This window comes from Marmota monax, unplaced genomic scaffold (assembly GCF_021218885.2).
Source record: "Marmota monax isolate L192 unplaced genomic scaffold, Marmota_monax_Labrador192_F-V1.1 WCK01_AAM20220418_F8-fsc00079, whole genome shotgun sequence".
NCBI lineage: Eukaryota > Metazoa > Chordata > Mammalia > Rodentia > Sciuridae > Marmota > Marmota monax.
The window spans coordinates 1,226,628-1,251,487 of NW_026694099.1; the positions used below are offsets into that span (position 1 = coordinate 1,226,628).

General features: G+C 45.1%; 3 protein-coding genes across 4 annotated transcripts in view; 1 reads left to right on the forward strand and 2 right to left on the reverse strand.

Annotated features, from left to right (window-relative positions):
* The window catches only part of Acin1 (apoptotic chromatin condensation inducer 1), a 35,964-nt gene extending 29,508 nt beyond the window's left edge, over positions 1-6,456 (reverse strand). The window contains 4 exon segments of the mRNA XM_046465291.1: positions 1,362-1,481; positions 1,894-2,005; positions 4,672-4,737; positions 6,145-6,456. Coding sequence (XP_046321247.1) covers positions 1,362-1,481; positions 1,894-2,005; positions 4,672-4,737; positions 6,145-6,456 — 610 coding nt within the window.
* On the forward strand, positions 6,317-9,474 carry CUNH14orf119 (chromosome unknown C14orf119 homolog). 2 transcript variants are annotated; one of them, XM_058585787.1, is made up of 2 exons: positions 6,317-6,787; positions 7,919-9,474. In XM_058585787.1, exons 1-2 carry the CDS (start codon positions 6,766-6,768, stop codon positions 8,362-8,364), a joined length of 468 nt encoding a protein of 155 aa, XP_058441770.1. In that variant the 5' UTR covers positions 6,317-6,765; the 3' UTR covers positions 8,365-9,474. The 2 variants fall into 2 exon arrangements, with proteins under 2 accessions (XP_058441770.1, XP_046321248.1); XM_046465292.2 differs by having other exon boundaries at positions 7,935-9,474.
* A 155-nt stretch (positions 9,475-9,629) lies between these two features.
* Cirop (ciliated left-right organizer metallopeptidase) lies at positions 9,630-14,297 on the reverse strand. The gene is made up of 14 exons (XM_046465215.2): positions 14,003-14,297; positions 13,807-13,900; positions 13,671-13,722; positions 13,235-13,378; positions 12,852-12,977; positions 12,433-12,517; positions 12,144-12,289; positions 11,891-12,062; positions 11,645-11,714; positions 11,473-11,569; positions 11,099-11,371; positions 10,661-10,890; positions 10,314-10,493; positions 9,630-9,843 (listed from the first exon to the last, which is right to left on the reverse strand). Exons 1-14 carry the CDS (start codon positions 14,295-14,297, stop codon positions 9,693-9,695), a joined length of 2,115 nt encoding a protein of 704 aa, XP_046321171.1. The 3' UTR covers positions 9,630-9,692.
* Positions 14,298-24,860: the final 10,563 nt, after the last annotated feature.

Below are 24,860 nucleotides of genomic sequence, written 5' to 3' on the forward strand. Positions count from 1 at the left end.
CCAGCGACTTGGGAGGCTGAGATAGGAGGATTCCAAGTTCAAAGCGAACCTCAGATAAACAAGGTGCTAAGCAACTCAGTGAGACCCTGTCTCTAAATAAAATACAAAACAGGGCTGGGGATGTGGCTCAGTGTTTGACTGTCTCCGAGTTCAATCCTTGGTACCAAAAAAAAAAAAAAAAAAAAGTTTCTAAGTATTATAATGCATATCATGGATAGACAAGCATTGGGTTACATGAAATGGCTTTCTCAATATTGTTCTGAAATTAATGAAGATAAATAAAAATTAAAAAAAAAATTTCCCCCTCAAAATTCCCTATGGGTCTAAGAATAGGATCAAGAAAAATAGGCACTGAGCAAATCAAGATCCTAAAATTAGACTCTAAGGTCCTCCATTTTTCCTCACCTTTCAGGAGATTTCTCTCCCATCATTAAATACCTCCCCCAAATCTATTTTCATTAATGAATCCTACATTAATCAAAAGAGCTGGAAACTTCCATAAATTCTTAAAGTGTTGAATATGCGGCACCCCTACTACCACTGATGACTAACAGCAGTGATAATATTCAAAATACTCGTTAAATTACATACTGGTTTAATACATCTACCTACCGTCCACATCTTATAAACATGCTCTCCTGAAAGTATAAAAAGTCTTAAGTGGTTGCCAAATAGCAAAGGCTATTATTTATAGACTTCTGCATGAGATACAATGCAAAATTGCGTGCCTAGTATTTTTTACAATGTGAAAAAATTAATCTTGCCTGAACCAATACCATATACTAGGTTAGAGAGCTTGATAATATGCTCACTTATTATTCTGCACTGCCTTTCAAACACTTAGCACAACTATAATTATGTAATTATTTGTTGAAAGTCCATCCCCTTACTACACTCTTAAGTTTTTTTACAACTGACTTGGCTTTTTCGCTAGCATTTTCCTGGGGCCTGGCACATGCCAGGTATACAACAGATACTCAAAAAAATTTTTTTGTTGAATAAATTAATAACTGTAGTGGGTGCCTAATTGGAGGAATGACTGGATGTATAACACATACTATACACAATTGATAGAGATCAAAGTAAATGTGACCTGCTAAATTCAGAAGTACAAGAGACTGAAGAGGTAGATGATTAGAAAAATCATACTGCCTCAAAATGCTAAAAAGTTAACACAACACATAGGTGAAAGCAGACTTCAAAAAAGACATAATTTCCCTGAAAAACAGATGTCAAATATCAATGTAATGGAATTTCCCTGAGACTTTCATGAAGGTTTAGCATGAAAGGAGGCATAACTACCTCCCCCCACCAACTACGCAGGATTGACAAAAAAGCGCAGCGGGGAGGGAGATACGTACTGGGTGAATGTCTGCTGAGCTCCAGCTCTGGTCTCTCCAGGCTGCTCTGAAAGTCAGGAGGCAGCAGGGAAGCCACTCCCCCAGGATGGATCATCTCATCCTCCGACTCAGCTGAAGCTTCTGCAAAGTACAGATTGGGTCGGGGCAGGGAGGGAGTGAAGGGCTCAGCATTTGGGAATATGTAGAGGAGTGAAGGATGTCAGGCAAAGTCATAGATACAAAGATACACACCAAAAAGAGCACTGTACATAAAGGGAAAAAAAAAAACTCCCTAGGATTAAGCTCTACCTCATCTAAATGGTAGTTAAATTTACTTATAACTTTTCCTATTGGCAGGAAACCTAACAAGACAATCAAATTAAATGTCCATTCCCTGACAAAGTAAATATAACTCACTTGTTTTCATAAACTACCAAAGCCAATGAGCAGTAGTCTCAGCCTTATTCCTGAAATTGCCTAGTTAGACAGGCCTATCTACACTGTGACAGGGATAACAATAAAAAACTTGTTAGAAGTGACAATCTGGGCTTACCTTCAAGTTCTGCAGCTTCTCGAGCTTCACGTTCCAGACGCTGTCTAAGTAGCTCCTGCTGCTTTTCCAGATACTGCTTTATGAAACTGTTCTGGCTCATTTCCTCGCCAATCTGTGAAGCGGAAATGGAAAAAGATGATCTAGGAAAGCAAATCAGGAAAATGCAAGGAAGAAAATTTCACAGAGCAAAGGTCTACCCCATAAGCGGAGTCCAAGAAAGATAACAAAAGTGTTAGAAGGTTGTTCTCTGACTATTCCTTTATTAAAATTCAGCCTTGTGAGTAGCAGAAGATGGCAAAAAGAACACAGTTTTTATTTTAAATATTTAGTTCCCAACCAAAGAGTGATGCTGGTGCACAACAACTTACAAAGAAAGAAGAATTCCTAGAAACTATGTCCTTTCTTTGGTGCTAAGGACCAAACCCAAGGCCTCATGCATGCTAAGCTCTCACTTTCCCAATTAGTTACATTCTCAACCCAAATTATGCCTTTTAATCTAAATTCTTAGATAATCTAGAACATTCTGTAAAGATATTCCAAATTAAAACTGAAAGGATAAGAACACTACTATTTCCTTCAAAAGATCAAGTTCCCGGTTGGGGTTGTGGCTCAGTGGTACAGCTCTTGCCTATCACAGGTGAGGCACTGGGTTCGATCCTCAGCACGACATAAAAATAAATAAGGAAAAAAACGTTAAAAAAAAAAAAAAGATCAAGTTCCACCAATGTGGGTGCAGTGGTGCACACCTATAATTCAGGGACTCTGGAGGCTGAGGCAGGAAGATGATCCAGCCTCAGCAACTTAGCAAGACTCTGTCTCAAAAAATAAAGGGTTAAGGATGTGGTAAGCACAGTGGTAAAAACATCCTTGGGTTCAATCCCCAGTACCAAAAAACGAAACAATAAAAAAGTTCAAGCCCTACCAATCCATCATGTTGTCAAACATCTCCAAAATTCAAGTACAGTATTTAAAATTATGAAATCAAGAGACTAAAAAAAGGGGGAATGCTCATTCAGCACTTAGGCAGAACTCCATTTTCCCAGTACCACCAAAAACAAAAACCCTCACTACATTTCTTCCTGGAGCAAAAAGAAATCCTTGGAAATAAAATTTAAAATCCAGGGACTTATTCCTTTTCCCCTTTTTTCTGTAACACAGATTTCCACATAACTCTTTGTCCAGTTTTTTCTTTTCATGTCCTCCTCCCTAGAACCTTTCATTTTGTGAGCGGGCAGACACTGGGGAATGAACTCAGGAGCACTCAACTACTGAGCCACATCCCCAGTCCTATTTTGTATTTTATTTAGAGACAGAGACAGGGTCTCACTGCTTAGTATCTTGCTGAGGCTGACTTTGAACTCACAATACTCCTGCCTTAGTCTCCTGCCTCAGCCTCCCAAGCCGCTGGGATTACAGCATGTGCCACTGTGCCCAAGCCCTAGAACATTTCTTGCTTAGCATGTCCTATTAGAACATCAGAAAAAGCAAAGAAACCCAAATAAATACTTCCTATGTTATTAGTCATATTTCTTAAGCATAATAATGTTTATTTTCATCTAAAGTAGAAATTAATCCCTTGGTATTCAATGGACAGTGATAAAATGTGGGCTGCAAGTATTAGAGAATAAGCATGTTTGTTACAAAACTTCAAAGACCAAAATGCAACTAACAGAAGGAATACAATTGAAATTGATTAGTTTATCCAGTTTTTTTTAATACTTGTTAAGATACCAACTAAACCTCTGAAAGCTGGCTAGATTATGATACTTACAGCTTAATGAGATGGTAACAAGGGAGTAGGAAGGTTCTCTTATTTTCCACAGTATCCTGGGACTTCATCTAGCACTAGGGTTGCTCAACACTTCATTAACAAAGACCTGGGTTTTTCCTTTAAGTGTGTGACACATTATAATGAGGGGATTTTAAAAGCTGACAGGAACCCCAAGAAATTGTGCAGTCTAAGAATTTTTCTTTTTAATGACGGAATAATGTCTTTAGAGGAAATCTTATGCAGAAGCTCAATACAGAAAGCAAATAAAAATAGTAATTTGGTTTAAGAGAAAGATACAAACTTTGGTTTAAGAGAAAAATACAAACTAATTTGGTTTAAGAGAAAGACACAAACTTTGCTTACTTCTGAAGAAGGTATCTTCTTTGGTAATCCATAAAAGCAGCTACACATAATTCCAGAAGATCAGTTATGAAACTACAGTTCTAGTCCAACCATTGCTCATATTACAGGTAAGGAAACTGAGGAAACCAAGGCCTCCAAGTTTAAGTTTCTTCTCCTAAGTAGCAAAGCTATTAGTGATGTTTAATAGTGACCACATATAGTTAGTAGGTACCAACAGAAAGGGTGGGTGATTTACAGAGATTGAATTTTTGGAAAAATTATGTCAACCAAAGTTCCTGATCAGCAGGTATTTTCCTACACTGTCCTACTGGTGACCTACTTTACATCAACTACTTTTCCCAAACCAATGGCAAATAAATGATGTCAGATGCTTATACTACATTAAGCCATACCTTTTGGCAAACACCACTTCAAACTAACAGGTTAAAACTAACAGGTAGCTCCTGATTCTGTTTTTCACCCCAAGCCCTTGTGTAAAACTGGGCTTGTTTAGAATTCAATTACCCTACTATGAGAATACTTCCAACCAAAGGAATTTAGGAAAATACTGGTGAGAAATTAAGCTTCAAATATACAAAACCAGGCCATTCCATGTGTGTCTATCTCCAAACAGCCCATTCTATCTAACAAACTTTCTTTCTTACCTGGGAATTTGGCTGGAATGCAGCATGGGGTGTTGAATGTTTCTGTAAATTTTCTAGCATTAGAGCCTGGTACAGAGAAGGGCAAAAGTCAGAAACCAGGGGGAAAAAAAAGGAAGAAATCAAATCTCCACCCCTTCCACAACCTTTTCATTAAATTCAACAACTTAAATACACATTTAAACTGTACTTCTTTTATGAAGCCCTGAAAGCTCTTTACTAATACTGTTCTCATATTCTGAAGACCCTTAAAGGTGGCCTTGGTTATCCCTCCTAATCTACAAATGTAAAGATACAGGCATACAGACAATCAGTGTTGGTGTGACAGACTAGTATTACAATCTCTTAATATCTTTGCACTTTTAACTAGAGCCCCTTCTAAAACTGCCCATGCAGGTAAGAACATTTCAAATACTCAAACAAGCTTTGAATACATAAAACCAACATGGGGCTGCTGTTTGGGGCCTGAATGAATTACTTGAATCAGTTACCCAGGACTAGAACTACTTGAGTGAACTTGTATATTCCAGCAGAGTGACACCTAGACTTATCAAATTTACAAAAATTTCAAAAAGAAGGCTACATTAGAAAATGACCACAAACCCTGTAAACTGTGGTCTGACCTAATCCACAAACACCCACACAAAACCGTCAGCTTCTGTATAAGCAACGGTCTGCCGAGTCAATCCTTGAGCTAACTTAGCCCTAATGGGTACTACCTGCCACGTATCCTAATGAACTGTAATTAAAGCCAAGACACTTCACCTTCCCTCCATTTTCACCAAACCTATACCCACCAATCCATCTACATACCTCACGACAAGCCCACCCCCATCTACTCAAATCGATTCAAAATCTCCAACATACACTAACCTGACTCACTTCTCTCAATATTCACCAAATCCTTATCTACTCAAATTGCTTCTGGACTCCCTATAAACTAGACACCCCACTATCACCAAGTGCCTTCAAATCAGGGTCTCTTCATCTCACCTCCTAATCTAATCAAGCAGACATTTTTACCCTATCCCAATCGTATTCTTGCAGATACAGATACCAACCCCAGCTACCCCTCCGCCAACTGTACCCCTAACTCGGACCCAGACCAACTCGCCCCCCTCAGGCCAGCAACGCTGGTGGTTGTAGTGGGATTTAACTCCTTCTGCAGCGCATGCGCCGAAACCACAGACACAAACAAGGAGGGGGTGGGGGAAGGAGGAAGGAGCTTAAGACACTCCAGGAGAGTAGCGCGCACACTCCCATTTTGGGCTCGCGCTGCTGCCGTTAAGGCGGGAACCGGCGCGGTCTCTGTTCCAGCGCGAGCCTCACCAACTACCGTGCGCGCGGATCCGCAGGCTCGCGCTGGCGGCCTGAGAGAGCTCGCGCGGAGCCCGAACACTGCGCCTGCGCCGCGGCAGAGACTAGTCTCTACCGGGTCCGCTCCCCTCCGACATCCAGGCAACGCCGACTTCTCACCCCTTTGAGCCGCTTAACCAGGGCACTCTTCTGCCCGCTCTTGGCTAGGCCTCGCTGCTCTAGTGCGGCCTTCAGGTCGGTCACCCGCAGCGCCTGAAGAGGCTTCCCGTCCAGAGTCACCTCCTCCAGCTCCGCCATCTTGCGTGAGGTACTCGGGTCCGTCCCGACGGCTTCGGGCATCTTCGGTAATTTCCGCCAACGCCCTTCGAACGTACCGAGCTGACCCCGCCCACTGCCATAGTCTACCCCTCGATTACCACTCAAAGCTCCCCGGATTTTTCCGGAACTGCTCGGGTATTTCCGTCTTCACATCGGCACCAATCGGTTCTTTGCCTCCGCCCTGCAGCTTCTCCTCCCTCACCCTGCTTTGAGGCTCGGTTATATTCGCCTTGCCGAGGCTTTAAATCGAATCTATTCGGAAGCCCTCGACTTTGGCATGCCCGTAATCGGAGATATTCGGCCATCTCCGGTCTTGGAGCTGAAGCGCTGGGGCTCTTGGGTGTTGGGGGCTGGTTCGAGACCGGAAGTGCGTGGGCTGCCGGGCTGGCCCTGTTTAGGGATTTCAGGAAATATGGAAGCAGCGGCGGTAGTTGGAGTCAAAGAACTCTTGTGACAGTCTCCATGTTCTCTGAGACTCCAGGAGGTAAGAAAGGAAGAAATCCTTACTTGGGTCGTACTCGGTGTTTGCCGATTACCTTAGTAGGGCAAGCCTCGTGCTTCCTTATGGAAATAACTACCGTCCCCCATCTTCCGAATCCCCGCCACTCCATCTAAGGAATACGTTACTCGTGGCTTCCAAAGCGGGCTAGAGGCAGCACTATGTCTTTAGACACAGATAGTGAACTGACTGATTCATAACACTGAACTTGAGTTTGCTGTGACAGATATGGGACAAGATCCCGAAAATTTCCCTTTCTCGTTTGGCCACTTTGAAAATGGCAGTCACCTTGAAGTGTTTCGATACTTGAACCGATGTTAATTGTTTAGGGGTTCCTTTATTTGTCACTGCAAATCTTCCAACTTAAGAGCAGAAGAAACACAAACAACAATATAGGTCATGGACAAATAATTTAAGGTTTTCATTGCTAGAAATTCAGACTGTGGTGCTGGGAACTACTCAAATCAAATTGATCGTTCGATTGCATTCAGGTGTAAAATGAATAGGAGGTCACCTATAGGTATATAAAGCATTAAGGAGCCTGCCTGGTGGTATACATCTCGATTTAGAAGGCTGAGACAGGAGGATTACAAGTTCCAGGCCAGCCTCAACTTAGCGAGACCCTGCCTCAAAATAAAAAATCAAAATGACTGGGGATGTAGGTGAGTGGTAAAGTTTCCCTGGATTTCATCCCCAGTACCACAAACACGTTAAGAAACACAAAAACACATTAAGGAAAATAGTTCAAAGACAAATTGTCACACATCAGTATAACACTTGTTAGACCCATATAAGTCAACAAACCAACTTGTTTTTCAGACCCTTGAAGACCTGGCTTCTCTTGGTTTTCTAATTTGTCTAATTTGGGACAAGGTCCTCACTCTGCTGTTTAGTGTTCCCTTGTGCTTTATAGAAAATATTAAGGGGATCCTGGATTCATGGATAATATGAAGTTCTTGCAAACTTCAGAGACTATATGCATATTGCAAAAAGGCCCTTTCACACTATATGATGTTTTCAATGTTGATGTGACAGGGTTTTGCCGTGTTGGCAATAAGATTCCTTGTTCCTAGGAAGTTGTATTTTAGTTTACTCTGTCTAGAGAGTGTATAACAGTGCTTTTATGTTTCAGGATGCCACTGGAATCATCTTCCTCTTCAATGCCAGTATCCTTCCCTTCTCCATTACCCTCAGTACCAGACAATATTACCAACTCTTCCCCTCCCCCCATGTCTTACATCACTTCCCAGGAGATGAAGTGTATTCTTCACTGGTTTGCCAGTTGGTCAGGTCCCCAGCGTGAACGCTTTCTACAGGACCTGGTAGCAAAGGCAGTGCCAGGAAAATTACAGCCACTGCTGGATGGTCTGGAGCAACTTAGTGTATCTGGTGCAAACCGACCACCTTGTATCTTTGAATGTCAGCTACGTCTTTGGGATCAGTGGTTTCAAGGTTGGGCTGAGCAGGAACGCAATGAATTTGTCAGACAACTGGAGGTCAGTGACCCAGACTTCGTGGCAAAGTTTTACCAAGCAGTTGCTGCTACAGCTGGTAAGGATTGATAGACATTCAGATCAAAGAAAATAACCACAGCTGGTGGAGTCAAGACCATCTCTCCACAGTGACTCAATTCAAATGTGTCACTTAAAGATTTGGGGATAGTATCTCAATGAGCTGACTGAACTTACATATGAGTATAGGCATGGTTACTTCAACGTTACCAGCATTTCCTCTGGATTCCTAGTGAAATTGTTATCCATTTAAGCAGATCCAAATCAGTCTCCTAGTTTGCTTCCTTCCAAGAGATGTCAAAACCTCATAAATGTAAATGACTTTTGCAACTGTAACCGAAAGGAACCTTCATGTTACAACTGAAGTCTATTGCTGGCTCATGAAGGATATAAAGTAGAATCCTTCCATAGAAACAGGAGAGAAGAACAAGAAAAAGTGTTATTTGGGGGAAGGGTACTGGGGATTGAACCCAATGTTGCTCTACCACTGAGCTATACTCCCATCCCCCTCTCCCTTTTTTTGAGACAGAGTCTTACTAGGTTGCTGAAGCTGGCCCCAAACTTGGAATTTTCTTGCCTTAGCTTCTCAAGTTGCTCATTTATGGGCATATGCTACCATGCCTAAGGAAAGATATTTTTATAGTTTGGTGGGATTCTGGTTTTACTGCCCTTCCCATACTCTAGCATAATTATGCAACATCCCAACCACTGGGTCTCCCAGTGGAGATTTAGTAAAATTATGGAAAATCAGGAGAGGGAGATAATTAGTTACTCCCTCCTTCACACTGTTTGACCCCAATTAGCAATGAAAATTGATAAAATACCAAATTGTAATGAACTTTTTCTAAAGAACACATGATATTCTTGAAGTTTGTAGCAGATGTTTCTGTTGTTGCTCTACAATAGTATGAAAATAGCTGGATGTGATGTTACACATATGTAATCCCATCTACTAAGGAGGTTGAGGCAGGAGGATTGCAAGTTCCAGACCAACTTCAGCAACTTCTTGAGACCTTGTCCCAACAAGTAAAAAGGGCTCAGTAGTAAAGTGTCCCTGAGTTCAATCCTTAGAACCAAAATAACAAAAAACAGTGTGAAAATAAGTGATACTTTACAGGTTAGTTTATTTTTTTGTACCAAAATAAATTTTTATAACCATGAGACTCCACTTTTTCACCCCACCCCTCCATTGCCAGACTAGTATGAAGTTGATAACCTGGAAGGAGGCATTCCAGGGAAAGTAGGAAGGTGTACACAACAGATTTTTCCATCTAGTCGTGTCTTAAATAATCTATGCTACACCCTGTCATGTTCTGGGTAACATCATGCTTCTTTTGTTCTTCAAGTTAGGCCCCTTGTGTATCATGTATCAAGTGATGTTATGGGGCAGATGGTCCCACCTGAAGAGTTGCTTGTTTTTGATAGGCCACAATTCCTATTGCAGCCACCAGAATTAGCAGCAGTAGGCAGAGTCCCACAGACAGAGTGATTTGGGTCGTGGAAGGATTATGGTCCCAGGTAACCAGCAACCTAGGAGCACAGAATGTGGCCAAGAGTAATGCCTCAGTTTAGGAGGTGAAGGTTTACCATTATATTACAGAACTCATGAAACCCTGCTTCATCCAAGCAGTAAGTTAAACAGGAAATCAATAAGAAGGAGTATAAAACCTGAATGTAGGAATAAGACCAAGATCCATCAGCAAAAGGAGATCTGTTAGGGAAATGCTTAAGGAAAGAATCAGATTCTGGTATTTGGATAACATCTCTGGGTAGATGTTATGTAAACGTCTAAGGGATCTAGGATTCTTTGAGATGGGGGAACTCTATTATTTGTTGTGAAGTGTCATAATGATGGGTCCAAGGTGATCATGTTAGAGATCCTTATTTTCTGAAATACATAGCCCTGTCTAAAACAATATGCACTAATATGTGCTTAATAACTGCAATTTTGAACATCTGGAGTCCAGGGATTCAAAAAATTGCTTGGAATATTGTCTTACTTGATATATTCTGTGGTAAAACTGGCTTCTCCATGATACACTTCTAAGGCCTTCTCCTGGAGAGTCAGGGTGAGGGCCTTGTACAGCATAGCAACCGAAGGCCCTTGGCAGCCAGGGGATTTCCACATATGCACAGTGAACACCAAACTAGTGGTAATTGATGGGCTGTGGAAATAGCACCTAAATGGACATTTGAGTCTCTTAATGGAGGAATAGTTCCTGGAAGAGTGTATGTCATAAAATAGGTGTAGACTTAGGAGTAAGAACAGAAGGTCTTCCAAGGAGAATAAAGAACTTGAACGTTCTCCATGGCCCACTGTATAAATGGCCTGAACTGTTCCCTTTACCTGCCAGTGCCACCTCTGTTCACCAGGGCCTGCAGTACTGCTTCAGCCAGCTCTTCTTTCTGTTCTTCCTGCAGTGTGTGGCCTGGGGGTCCAGCTAATCCTAAAGACAGCTTGAATAGCACGTCTTGGGTTGAAAGATTCACAGGTAGAGAAGTAACAGAGTTGTTACCTTCATTGGCCTGACATAGCCGACCTTGGGGACAGTAGAGAAGACCATGGTACCCAGGTATCTGCAAAGAAATTCATAAAAGGCTTAGTTATAGTCTCAATTACACGTTCAAACTTTCCTTCAAAGGAATACATTCTAGAGTCATGGGCTCAGTACTTGGTTAAAAAAAAAATGACTATCACAACAGGTTGTACAATCCTACCAACCATACCAGCATTTCTAACTTCTCTTTGCCAGTGTGCCACAACTCTTCCTCTTAAGGTACCCACCTGAATAGCCTTTCCTGGACGACACGAGACCCAAGGTGATCCCTCTACTTGCACCTCATATGCTCCTCTTTGGGTACATTGATGTAAATAACAACGGCCAGTGAGCTTTGCTTCCTTGAGATTTGGGATCTGAGAGGGATAGCTGGTCTTATCCCCAGGGAGCCGTTGTAAGGTGAGGTTGGCAAGGAAGCAGCGACTCTGGGAATGGTAGATCTCCCCATGGGGATTCTCTGTCCCAGCTGGGAGCCCATTTTCCTTCTTCCAGCATTCACTCTGAAAAGGCAGAAAGTAGGAAAGTGTGTGCTTTGATTCCTTAGAAGTTGACTCTCTTCCAGGTATACTCCATTGTTAACCCAGCTCACTGGTCTACTCACTCTGTTGGCGAGGGGCTTGTACATGCGGCAGCCTTCCAGTGTGGGGTCTGAGGAGCAGCTTCCCTTGTCCAAGTGCAGATAGTGGCAGCCCATCCCACTATGTGGAAGGGATGGTAGAGTGACACTCAAATTATAGACGGTTGTTCCATCCTCTACCATTCAGCACACATACCTGCCAGTACAGAAGAAGTCTGAGGAGCTGGTCCCACATGTGGTCACCAAGCCAAATTCTAGACCAGATCCTAGAGGAAAAGAGAGGAGAGCCTTCAACAAATGAAGCCCTACACATCCCTCAACACCAGCTATGCACAGCCTGAGTTTCACCTTAGCAGCAGATGATCCCTTCCAACCTGACCCACTTCCCCCAGAGCTAATGTGGGTCATGAGTGTTACTCTGCAGATTTCCCTTATTTCTCACCCTTGCCCCACAACAGCTCCTCTGCAGCACTATGGTTGACCTGATACCAGCCTGAATCTTGGAAGGCAGCAAGAGTGACTGAGTCAAGTCGAGTGCGCTGGACACCATTGAAGGTAGCAGCCATTATAGAACCCTGGAGCAGTCTGGCCTCCCAGTGTGAGGACGAAGGGCCCTGCTAGAGGAGGGAGCAGATAGCTGGTTGCCAACTCGCTACTCCCTCTTTCTTCATCATCCCAGGAGTTATCACTCTCACCTCTTCTTCCAGGGGAACGCCCAGAGAAACCCCTACTACTCCCAAGTGTTTGGCCAGGCTGTGGCTAACAGTTGGGGTGGTGAGAAGCAGCTGTCCCCACTTATCTCGCCTTGTCACTTGTTGCCTTGTAGAACAATTCTCTCTAACTGGGAACAGAAAGAGAAGATGGCAATATGAGGAGATGAAAACCTAGGAAGGGTGAAGTACAACTGGAAGGAAGGAGGTCATAAGATAGTTAATTCCCTCTGGTTGACACTGCATAATTCTCTCCCTCATTCCTCCCATTTACTGTTGAGTCCGGAAGGGCAGTCCCGCCACTTCTTGAAGAGCTGTCCAGAGAAGCCCAGGATATGGAACAATTCATGAAGTGTGGCCTAAGGACAAATGACTTTAGTGAAGGGCACTGGATTTGCAGCAGAATTAACCAACGGATTCTATAGCCAAATCTACCCATTCAGCTTTTTTAAAATTTTGAGATGGGTCTTGCTAAGTTGTCTCCAACTTGCAATCCTCCTGCCTCAGCCTCCTGGGTAGCTGAAATTACAGGCACATGCCACTGTGCCCAGAGCCATCGGCTCCATAGAGCATGAGGTACCTTCTGTCCCATCCTCAGTAGGTTCTTTACTTCATGGGAAGCTGTGTGACCTGTGTCCACTTCCCCTGCCCCTCCACCCATTTGCTTGTCCTTAATCATCATGCACCAGTTACCATGACAATGTCACCATGGCTGAGGCTGGGGCTGACAAGATGTTGGGCACAGTAGACAATGGTACCAGCAAGGGGCCTGTCTTCTGAGTCCAGCTGGCAGCAGGCCGAATAGGCTATGATAGAGGGCTGCAGATGGGCCAGGAGAGGGTAGGGGTGGAAAGGAAGAAAAGAGATAACAAGATGGAGGGAATCTCCCTGAAAATGAAGGACCTGGAGACGGTAGAACTCTGAAGGGTGTAACCAAGGCATGGCTTGGTGAGTTCTTAGCTCCTGTGCAAGAAGCACAATTTAATAAAAACTGCGTCAATCCTCTCTACCTCTCCTCATGAGATTTAAGATTAAGGGAGGCACAGCAGGGTAGAGAGATTTGACTTGAACCTCACCTCTTGGTGGCACCTGGAAGTGTGGACAATCCGCACATATAGGAGAAAATCGGTGTTCTGGACCCCAGGCCCATCTGGCTGGACCAGTTGTGGGGGACCCTGCTCTGGCCACAAGGTATAACCATAGAGATGGGCATCAGGTATCTGTAAAGGAGTCAGATGTGGCATCTTGCTCAGCAGAAAGATATGGACAGTGGGAGACTAGGTGCTAGGAGGAAAGGAGAAGAGTAACACTGTCTTTGTGCCTTCCACCCCGCCATGAGAATACAGATTTCTGATTCCAGCCACCTGACTTACTTTAATATATTTTGGGGTTGTGGTAGAGAGGGACCAATATTCCACATTGTTATCAAAGCAGAATTGAGTAATTCTGATGCTAGAGGTCCTGGGGAGGTCTAAGAGATCTTCAGATCCCTAAGATTGGGAAGTCTCTTACCTTTGCTCCCAGGCAAGTCTCTCCTTTGTACCCTGGGTTCAAGAGGCTGCACCTGCCAAGAATATCCGTGTTGAGCTGGAGCCATTTCTGGTATGTTGAAGGCTTGTTGTATGTTCTGTTGGTAACATGAACTCACCTGTGGTAGTTTGGGGTATCTGGGTCTCCCCAGACAGCATGACAGTACTGTGTAGGATCTCGACTCAGAAGCAGGGGTCCTTGCACTGGAGGGACTTAATAAGATGAGGCCAATTCTGCTTCAACTTCTCTGAGTTCAGTTTGGTGCTGGTCTTGGCCTCCCTCCCTCTCTCGTCCCCTCACATCTCCTTACTCACCTGCTAGGACACCCTGGATTTGCTGAGTGGCCTGTCTCACTGCAGTCAGGGCTCGGGGTCTCCCTCTCATTACATCCCCCTCAGGATCCCAAGCTCCATCAGATGTAGGCTCTCCTATATAGTAAGTTTGGATTCGGAGGGGTTGAGGATCAAGGGAGTTGGGGAGGGTGAGGTAGGAGGAGCGGAAGTCTGGGGCCATTTGGGAGAAAGGGGGCCTGAGAAGGGTCACAGACTTCTGAGTCTCATCATGTAGACATCTGCCTATGGCTGCCCCAAGGAGGAATAGTAGCAGCATCTTCTATCAGTATCTTTCCTCAGTCTGCCCTGCACCTTGTCTTCTGTCCCCTTCTTCCCTGATTCATTTGTTTCTGCCTTTCCTGTCTTTACTCTGTCTCTACATCCCCTCCACCACTCTTGTTTTTCTAGGATTTTAGTGTTGTTGACTAAATCCACAGTTCCCTGCTAGCAGGTTGGATATGAACCACAAGGACCAAAGCCATCCTCTTCTGGGGGTGCCTGAGGTGCAGTGCTGGGGGGGGAGGGGAGTGTTATCTTGAGGGCTCTTCTGATCTTTCCAGGGATAAGTCTTCCTTTTCCACTGTGGCACCCTTTCCTAACCCCCTTTTATCTGACATCCTAATTCTCCTGCCTTTCTGAGTAGAAAATCTTGAAAGCTCTCCAGAACTAAAAAATTTGGTGTCAGCACAATGGTGGTGGTCGGGGCACTCTGCATTAATGCCTGCACACAGGTGGGCAAACAGGCCTCTGCACTTCACTAGCCTGTGTCAGAAATGGCAGGCTTCTAACTAAATTGCAAGACTTGTAGGTATCTCTTACATCTGTGTAGGTCTGTCAGTAGGTGCATAACAAATATGTGTTAGTTGACTGATGCATTCTATGGGAGGCTCTTGTGCTAGGTCTGTGAGACTTCACAGAACCTTCTTAAAGGCCTGCAGGGTAAGGAAAATAAACTCTTAAAATGGACACTAGTAGTTGTTCAAAGCTGTTTTTAAGAGAACTTGGAACTCTTTGTTTTGTTTTCTCATTCTGTGCTTTCACCTCCTGTCCCTTGCCCCATTTGGATACCCGCTCCTCCCCTGCCTGGCTAATTCCTACCTTTCCTGCAGTCATTCTGGGAAGCTTTTCTTAACACCTCCAACTCAAATTCCATACCTGCCAGAGGTGGAGGGGGACCACCTCTGCAGGAGGGGCCTCTCCTCCCACAACCAGCTTGTCATCCTCTGTTTAAAGGGTTGGCCTAGTGTCTCTCCCTCCATGTTTTAAACTGCTTGGAGTACACCTGCTTCCTATCAGGCTCTGGCACAACCCATAGAGTGGAGCCTTCAGTGTGTGGATAAAGGGGCAAAACCTACTAATCCCATTATTAACTTTTGAGGAAGAGAGTCAGGTTTAGCATGGTGTTGCATACCTGTAATCCCAGTGAGCCTGGGGCAGGAGGATTACAAATTCCAGGTAAACCTCAGCAAGACCTGTCTTAAAATAAAAAATTTAGAAAAGGAACCAGTGTGATGGTACACGCCTGTAATCCCAGTGGCTTGGGAGGTGAGGCAGGAGGATCGCAAGTTCAATTTAGCAAGGCCCTAAAGCAAGGCCCCAGCACCCCTGGGTTCAATCCCCGGTACCACATAATAAAATAAAAAATTAGCCAGGCATGGTGGCACATCCCAGTGGCTTGAGAGGCTGAGACAGGAGGATCACAAGTTCAAAGCCAGCCTCAGCAGTGGCAAGGTGCTAAGCAACTCAGTGTGACCTGGTCTCAACAAAATACAAAATAGGGCTGGGGATGTGGTTCAGTGGTCAAGTACCCCTGAGTTCAATCCCCAGTATCCCCCCCCCCGCAAAAAAAAGGGCTGGGGATGTCTTCAGAGGTGAAGTGTTTACCTAGTATGAAGGAGGCTGTGGGTTTCATCCCCAGTACCAGGAGGAAACAGAAACACACACACACATACACGAAAGGGAGGAGGATGATTGTATTCAGAGTTGTGACAATAAGTGAATATTTATAAAGTGCTGAGAACAGTGTCTAGCTCCTGGAAAATAGTCAAGTAAAGAATACATATTATATGTAGACTTTAAACTTTAAGAATTTTTTAAATTTAAACATTATCAACATATGTACAAATCTTTAGGAGACTCTCATTCTTTCTCTAAGGCAAACCTAGTCTTCTCCAAGTGTCTGAGGTCTTTTTTCTCCTCCAGAGTTCTAGGGGAAAATATTCCTGTTTAGGATTCCTGTGACAGATTCAAATTCTGACTGCCTGGTTCTTCACTTTTCCAGGCCTAACTCTGCAGGCACACCTAATGCTTTGCTGCCCCCTTGTGGACATGATGAGAGGGCGCTCCTCTGCCTGGTAGGGGTTGATCTTGACTACCTTCTGTGGGTGGAACTTTGCACACTATAGCAGAAGAAACACAATACCTTATTTCCCCTCCCCTGCATTCCTGTGAGCAGGTTCTGTGAAGCCTCACAGAGGATGTGTCAGTCAACTAACATTTGTTGAGGACCTACTATCAATCCTATGCAGATGTAGGAGACCCTGGAAGAAACACTTAAGTGATTTCCCATTGAGACACCTCTTTCCTTCATTTGCACTGCAAATTCTTTCAAGTTCCAGGTTATTTTCCTGTTGAGACTTGACTCCTAGCAGAGCTGGCTAATTTTCCTACTCTGTATGTATATATGTGTGTGTGTGTTTATGTGGTGCTGAGGATTGAACCCAGGGCCTAACCCACGCTAGGCGAGTGTTCTACCACTGAGCCACAACCCCAGCCCATACTCTGTGTTTTCCAATAGCATTTCTTTCACATCTTTGAAGTAGCATTGCTTGTATTATCCTGACTTTTTTGGGGTGTTTGTTTCCTTGCTAGACTGGGGGTGGGGTTTGAAGGGGAGGAAAGAGCAAGGATATAAAGACAGAGTGATAATAAAATCATTTTATTGAGCACTACTTTATAGCCTAGACATTGTTCCAAGTACTTTATACTCAACCAATTCTTCCAGCAACCTTACAAGGTAGGTGGTATTATCGTTATTATTACCCTCCCAGCACAGCACAGTGAAGTTGGCAATGTACATAGATGGCAAGTGGCAGTATAGGATTTGAACCGTCATGGGCCCTTGAGCACAGGTGTTACCCACAATGTGCTGCTGCTTCTCAAGTGCATAGAGTAGAGAGGAGGCAGCATTGTGAGGAGAGAAAGAGGACATAGAGAGAAGACTAGGGTGAGGAGAAAAGCTGGTGGCAAGCAGAGGGAACAAGGATATATAGAGAGAATGTTGGGATACGAGAGGATGACCTTAGATGAAAGAATAGAAGTAAGAGTGGTGGGATGAAGGAGACTGGCATGGAGGAGAAATTTAGTGATGAGGGGAGAGGAGGTGATGAGCTGGGTGGGTACAAGAAGGGGTTGATAAGGAGCACAGTCATCATGAATGTGTCATCACCCACATGGAGGCTCTGCCAGCATGCTGGCCTTTAGGTTCCTTCACCCTCTAACATGCTCCTCCATCCCACTCCAGTGAGCCACTCCCAGGGGTATACCCAGAGGCTTATCACCAGAAACTGTAGCACCTACGAAATAACTGAATTGAACATCCCCTCTATGATATGATCTCTTTTCTTGGTTCATTTGCGAAGTTGGTTCACTGCAGCTGTTCAACAAGCATCGTGGGGAACCGTGTGATCCTTCCCATCTTTAGGTCTCCCTTTCTTTGCTTTGGGTTGCAGTTTCACCACTACAATCCCTCTTTGATAAATGTCCTCCACTCCCCTTCCCTCTCTGTCCTCCTCATCCCACCTCTCTGGTTAAGTGCCAGTCCTAGATGGACCCAACATTTCCAGTACTAGGCTCCTGGGCAGCTAAGGATCACTGGACAGAGAGTTGTCACTCTAAAATCCTCATCAGCTTCAGTTGTGTGCTCCCAAGTCAGAAATCACAGCGATCAGTTCCCTTTCCACCCTCAGCAACTGGGATTTTTAAAATTTTTTTTGAGGTTGGACAGAATGCCTTTATTTGTTTATTTTTATGTGGTGCTAAGGATGAAACCCAGTGCCTCACACATGCTAGGCAAGTGCTCTGCCACTGAGCTACAGCCTCAGCCCCAGCAACTGGGATTTTATACCTTCAAGCTTCAAGCCTCCCATTCAACTCAGCCACTTTTAGTTACCTCTTTTTTCCTTTCTTTTCCTGTCCCCCCACCCTTTCTTTCTTCCCCCCTGTGGTACTGGGGATTTAACTCAGGGTGCTTTATCACTGAGGTACATCTCCAGCCCTTTTTATTTTTTATTTTGACACAGAGTCTCAGTAAGTTTCTTAGGACCTCACTAAGTTGCTGAGGCTGGATTTGAACTTACAATCCTGGAGTCACTAGGATTACAGGTATGGGTCATGGTGCCTAGCTAGTCACCTCTATTTATTTATTTATTTATTTTTGGTGTGGTTAAAATAAAAGCTATAAGACAGAGACAACCTCAGCTTGCCACAAATCTATTTGTGTTGGTCCCCATTGCCATTTCTTCCTTTCTTGTACAAAACCAGGAAATGTCCACTTCTGTTGGAAGATTAGCCCTCCCTTAACACTCTAAACCCCACCTGTGGGAGCTCTGGCCTCAGCTTCCCCTTGGCCTCTTCCTGTGCAACACTGTCCCACTTTGGTCTAATCTGCTCTGCCCTGGCTGTAGCCTCTGCCCTGAGAGGAAGAACCTGCTTAGGGACCTTTGCATATACTTGTCTCTCACTAGGAACTACTTTATGTCCTCAAAGAAGTCTTTCCAGATCCTCACATTTAAATCAGGTGTTACCAGTCACTCCTCTCCTTGTGTCACATAACAATACCCACAATCTAGAATGATATATTTGTTGGGGTATCATATTTGTCTGTCTTCCCTCACTAAACTCCACAAAGGACAGGGACTAACCTTATTTATCCTGTAGCTCCTACAATAAGTTAAGTGCCTGGCCCAGAGTGTTTAATGACTATTTTTTAGTAAGCGAATGAATGTGGTGAGGGGGCAGGAAGGAGATAAGGATGGAAGATAGGAGAAGAGAGGGAGAGTGAGGAAAGGGTGTAATGAGGGTAGGAGGCAAAGATGAGGCTAGGGATGAAGGGAAGCGCCTGTGAGAAAGGGTCCTTCTGCTGGGTCTGGTTGGGGCCTTACTGCTGAGGAGTTTGAAGGCAGGGCCAGTGGGTGGGGCTGCACTTTATCTTGGAGCACAGCCCTAACCTCAAATGGTGACAGAGCTGGAGCCAGCAGGGGTTTTGCAAACCGTCCCGATTGCAGCAGGCCAGCAGTCTGCGGGACAGGCGGGTGGGGTCTGAGCTTATCTCCCAAGTACAGTCCTAACCTCAGATGGTGACAAAGGGGGAGCCAGCAGGCGTTTTGCAAACCGTCCCGATTGCAGCAGGGTTGGATAGCCTGGCCAGAGGTCATAGTGCCACTAGGTACGGGAGACTATCAGGATTTGGACAATTTGGGCTTTCAGGATGAAGCTTAGCTTTCAGGGCATGGGGGATGAATCCATTCTATGTATGGCTTGCTCTACCTCAACAGAGCCCTGTTGCTTCCTAAAAGAGAAGTGGAAAGCTATAGCTCAGCTCTGAAGGTGGGCTTCTCCCTCGGAAGCCTTCCCTTTCCCTTCCTAGGACCTGAAGTCACAATTGGTGGCTTTTTTGATGAAATCAAATTGCATCCTTTTCCTTTGAAACCATCTCTGCCCATGGGAAATATTTCTCATATGCCATTGAGGTTTTCTGAGGCAGGACCACAAGTGCTTATGAGAGTACAAGGACACGCAGGAGTTCTGTCCCAGGTTAGGCTACTCTCACTTTGAAGCAGACCAGACTGAGTATTGGGTCTGCTTGCTGGGGGCTGGGTTCAAGAAGAATGTACAGGCTCTCAGCCCCCGCATCTTCTGTACCTTCATCCCAGGTCTCCTCACTGGCTTGAAGCAAGGCAAGGGGTAGAGGTGAAGAGGCCCCTTTCTACCCACAACCCCAACCGGGATCTTGCAACATTGGGATGGGGGCCCTGGGGGCCTAGGCATGTGGCAATCTGTACGTGGGGGGTTGGGAGGTGTGCACTGAGCAGGGGGTAGCTTTCACAAGTTGCTACCTCCGCCTGTCTGACCTTGACAGGCTCACCTTGGACAGCTTCCGCCCGTTTTGTTTTGTTTTTAAATACTGGGCATTGAACCCAGGGGCTCTTTACCATTGAGCTATATATACTTCAGTCCTTTCTATTTTTTATTTTGAGACAGGTTCTCACTAAGTTGCTGAGGCTGGCCTCAATCTTTCAAGCCTCCAGCCTCAGCCTCCTAAGTTGCAGGGTTTACAGGCCTGCGCCACTGCGCCTGATAGTTTCCTCACTGTTCACAGTGTCTCCCACAGTCTTCCTTCTCAACGACTTCCCATGGCCTGAGATCCTACTCAAGAAGGAAAAGTGGGCCCAACTATGGGTTCTAAAGCAACAAGAGTGTGTATGTGCTGTTGAGGCATTGCTTGCTGGTTTTCAAAGATCCCCTGTTCCCAGTCCTTGAGCCTTTCCCTAGGCACAGGTGGCCAACTGTCCCTTTCTGGGCCCCTTTCCTTGGGGAAGCCCTGGGAATCTGACTTTAGGGGCTAAGTCCTGCTTCTTAGTATCTATCCTCCTGGGCAGAGGAAGTAGGAAGTCATTTGCAACTACCTTCTGCAGCAAAGGAAGTATTTTTCTTGCTTGCCACTTGTCTTTCTTTCCATTTGGCCAGTCACGCTTGGTTTCCTTTCTTTTCCTTCATCTATGGACACCTTTTGCATTTGTTCTTCTCTCTGCTCACTTTTCCCAGTTGTACATCAGCCTCCTTCTTGAATATTTTTGTTTCCAGTTAAATATCACTTCCTCCAAGAGGCCTCCCTTAACCACCCCAGCTAACATAGCCTTACTACAAGTTTATTTGGTATTCTTCAAGGGTACGTTCAAATAGAGTCATGCAGAATTGAACGAAGGTACTTTATAATGGTAAAAGAACAGGATCTGGGGAAAGCTACAGCAGTGTTGAGTTACCCTGGTCTCCTGCAGCAGGGGTGCCACTACCCATCAGGCCCTAAACGCAGGAGAGGCCCTGAAAGAGGGGGCAGGAAGGGTCCAGTCTAGCACATCCATCTCCTGACAGTCTCACCCTCTCCTACTGGGGAAGCCTGTTGAGGTAGGAAGGCAACCACCTGAGAGCTGAGCAGGGCAGGAAAGTTAGAGGGGGAATCTAGATGGGCCAAGAACATTAGGCCACCTAGTTTATTGCCTTTGCCTTACCCCTTCAGCTGATCACTTGTCCTGTTCACAGATAGATGCTTGACAAATACTCATCAAATAAATTACTTTGGCCAAAAGCAGTTGGTGTCAGATTGAAAGTCTCCTCTAGGCCTTGTGCCTTCTGGCTGCAAGTCATCTCCCTGGATACAATCTGACAGAGAGGAGTGGGGTATGCTCCCCATTGCCTCTGGCTGGGATGCCAGTGGAGAGGTAAGGATGTGGCTCTCCTCTAGATTCTGGGCCAGTCAGAAAGCCTCCAGCAGGCTCTGGTCCTAAGGAGCTGACAGGTGGGCTGGGAGCTTGGTGGATCTTTGGGAAAAAGGCTTGAGGTGTGTTGGGGCAACCCAGGTCCCATCTTCCAGTACCTTGAAAGGAAGTCGAGGGGCAGTGGTCTTAGCTGAGAGGAGGAAATCCGGAGGTTGAGTCACTCACCACGTTCTGTACAAACCCCCTTATGCAACCCATCCCTCTTGGCTGAAGGGAAGGTGAGAGGATTCTCCCAAGCGCCTGCAGAGACAGGAACCACTCCCTCCCAAACTCCGGTGGCTCCTGTCGATCCCTCCATTGGGGGTTCAAGTCTGTCCCCTCAGTCCAGATCCAAAGCAGGGGGAAAGGGACAGGGTCCTGGCTGGGGTAGTCCTGGTGAACACAGATGCCTGAGGATGCAGGAGGTATGGGAGGGGAGAGGAAACTGGGTTGATCCAGATACAAGTCTCTCTTCCTCCCAGGGAGTTAGTTATTCCTTCATGTCTAACTCAGGCTTTCCCAGCAGTGAACTAGGAAAGACTTCAGCCCTATATTCTGTCCTGAGTCTCTGCCACTGTCGGGCAATTCATGATCACTTTTTGCCGCCCCCCCCCCCCAGCTTGTATAGGGGATTGCTCTACCACTGAGCCACATCCTTAGCTCTTTTTATTTAGTTAGTTTTATTTTGAGACAGGGTCTTACTAAGTTGCCCAGGCTGGCCTCAAACTTGTGACCCTCCTCCCTTAGTCTGCAAAGTCAAGGATATTACAAGCTAGTGCCACTGCACCCAGTTCATAATCATTTATTCTTTATTTCTTTTTTCTTTCTTTCTTTTCTTTTTTTTTTTTTTTTTTTTTTGTGTGTGTGTGTGGTACCAGGATTGAACTCAGGGGTACTCAACCATTAAGCCACATCCCAGCCCTATTTTGTATTTTATTTAGAGACAGGGTCTTACTGAGTTACTTATAGCCATTGCTGAGGTTGGCTTTGAACTCTCCAACCTCCTGACTAAGTCTCCCGAACTGCTGGGATTACAGGCATGCACCACCATGCCTGGCTCATGGTCATTTCTTGAACATGATTCCTGTCCCTACCTGAACTGAATATACTTGAGGATAGAGACAAGTGCCAACTATTAAGACAGTCAACTGGCTGAATGAGCTTCAGGAGGCTCTTATCCCCTCTGGCCCTCACTCCTTTATCTATAAAATGTGGCTCACACTATCTTGCTTGTCTGAGGGCAAAGCTCACCAAATGATCTCTTGAGGTCTTTTCTAGCATCTCTTAAAATCTGTGATTTTGCCTGGCATGGTAGTGCCTGCCTATAATCCCAGTGACTCAGGAGGCTGAAGCAGGAGGGTCACAAGTTGGAGGTCAGCTTCAGGAACTTAGCAAGGCCCTGTCTCAAAATAAAACATAAAAAGGACTAGGATGTAGTTCAATGGTAGAGTGCCCCTGGGTTCAATCCCCAGAAGTAAAACCAAACCAAAAAAATGAAACTAAGCAAACAAAAAAGACTGCTGTGATTTTTTTTTTTTTAGTTTTCGGAGGACACAACATCTTTGTTTGTATGTGGTGCTGAGGATCGAACCCGGGCCGCCCGCATGCCAGGCAAGCGCACTACCGCTAGAGCCACATCCCCAGCCCCACTGCTGTGATTTTTTAAAAAATAGTTTTAGTTATAGATGAACATGATATCTTTATTTATTTTTTTTTATGTGGGGCTGAGAATTGAACCCAGTGTGTCACATGTGCTAGGCAAGTGCTCTACCACTGAGCCACAACCCCAGCCCCAACTCTGTGATTTTTATGAAGCTACTTTTTTGGTACTAAGGATTGAACCCAGGGAACTTAACCTCTGAGTCTTAATAGTTGGCACTTGTCACTACCCTCAAGTATATTCAGTGAAGGTGGGCACATCCCCAGAACTTTTCATTTTTTATTTTGAGACAGAGTCTTGATAAATTGCTTAGGGCCTTGTTAAACTGCTGAGGCTGGCTTTGTATTTTCAGTCCTTCTGCCTTAAGATGTGTGCCATGGTCCCCAACTATGGAGCTAATTTAGATTCTGCCTCTAAACAGTCCCATGATTCTTGGTAATTTCCTTCCCCTCTCCAAGGCCTCAGTTTCCTTATCTGTAAAATGAGAATTTTACAGTTAACTTTCAGTTAGAGCAATGTGGAATCATAACAACTATTCATGCTTATGATATGCCAGGCCCTGTTTTTTATAGGTACACATCTGAAATCCTAGCTACTGAGGAGGCTGAGGAAGGAGGACCACAGATTCAAGGCCAGCCTCAGCAACTTAGTGAGACCCTATCTCAAAGTAAAATAATAAAAAGGATTGGGGATGAGGCTTAGTGGTAGAGTGCTCCTAGTTATCCCCAGTACTGACTATGAGATGGGCACCAAAATTACTCCCATTTTGCAGATGAAAAAGCTGAGGCAGAGAAAGGAGAAGTAAATGGTTCAATGTCACACCACCAGTAAATAGCAGAGGGAGATGCAAACTGAGGCTCTTAATTACTGCACTCTTCTGCCTCCAAGGCTTTAATTCTGTGAAAAAGAAACTGCTTTAAATGTGGGTGTTTACTGGCACAGGCACACTGTCCTCCTCCTCCTCATTATCAATGCTCACATACAAATCAAGTCTCCCAGTTGAGCCTTTCCCAGGTGATAACTGATTCCTCTCCCAAACACTTAGATTCTCCACTTTTAGGGAACCATAGCCCCTAAAATAGGGGTAAAAGATAAAGATGGAAGTGGGTAGGTGGAAACAATGGTGAGGGATGTCAGTCCAATGGACTGAGGCTATCAAACTGAAGAGAAGATACAGAGTGCTGGATCAAGAGCTAAGGGACCATAAATATGGCAGAGCCATCAGAAATTTTCCTTGATCACCTAGGAGCTTTCAGACTATACCTTCAGGCAAGAGCAGGCTAGCACAGAGACTGTTTGGTGCTGGAATTGCCCTACCAATTCCAGGGCTCTGTCAGCAAAGTATCCAGAGTTGCACCAGGTTGTGTGTGTGTGGTGTGGGGAGCCTCCCTTCTGCTTGCAGAAGGACAGAGTGGGTGGCTAGGGGCAGGGACAGCAAGTTCAAGGGAGAGAAGAGCAAAGTGACAGACATATGATCTGGCTGTGTGGTAGTTGGGAGAGAGCTATAAGGGACAAGACATATGTAGACCCAGGCACACGGCATTACCTGGCCTCGGTCCCCTGTGCTAAACATGTGCATGCACATGAAAACACATGCGCGCGCGCGCGCGCGCGCGCACACACACACACACACACACACACACAC

Coding starts and splice junctions, on each gene's coding strand:
- Cirop (XM_046465215.2), bottom strand. CDS start 14,297: ATGCTGCTACTATTCCTCCTTGGGGCAGCCATAGGCAGATGTCTACAT. Junction 12,518..12,851: donor GCCATGGTGACATTGTCATG/GTAACTGGTGCA, acceptor ATTTGTCCTTAG/GCCACACTTCATGAATTGTT. Junction 10,891..11,098: donor GTCCAGGAAAGGCTATTCAG/GTGGGTACCTTA, acceptor ATTTCTTTGCAG/ATACCTGGGTACCATGGTCT.
- CUNH14orf119 (XM_058585787.1), top strand. CDS start 6,766: ATGTTCTCTGAGACTCCAGGAG. Junction 6,788..7,918: donor GTTCTCTGAGACTCCAGGAG/GTAAGAAAGGAA, acceptor AGTGTATAACAG/TGCTTTTATGTTTCAGGATG.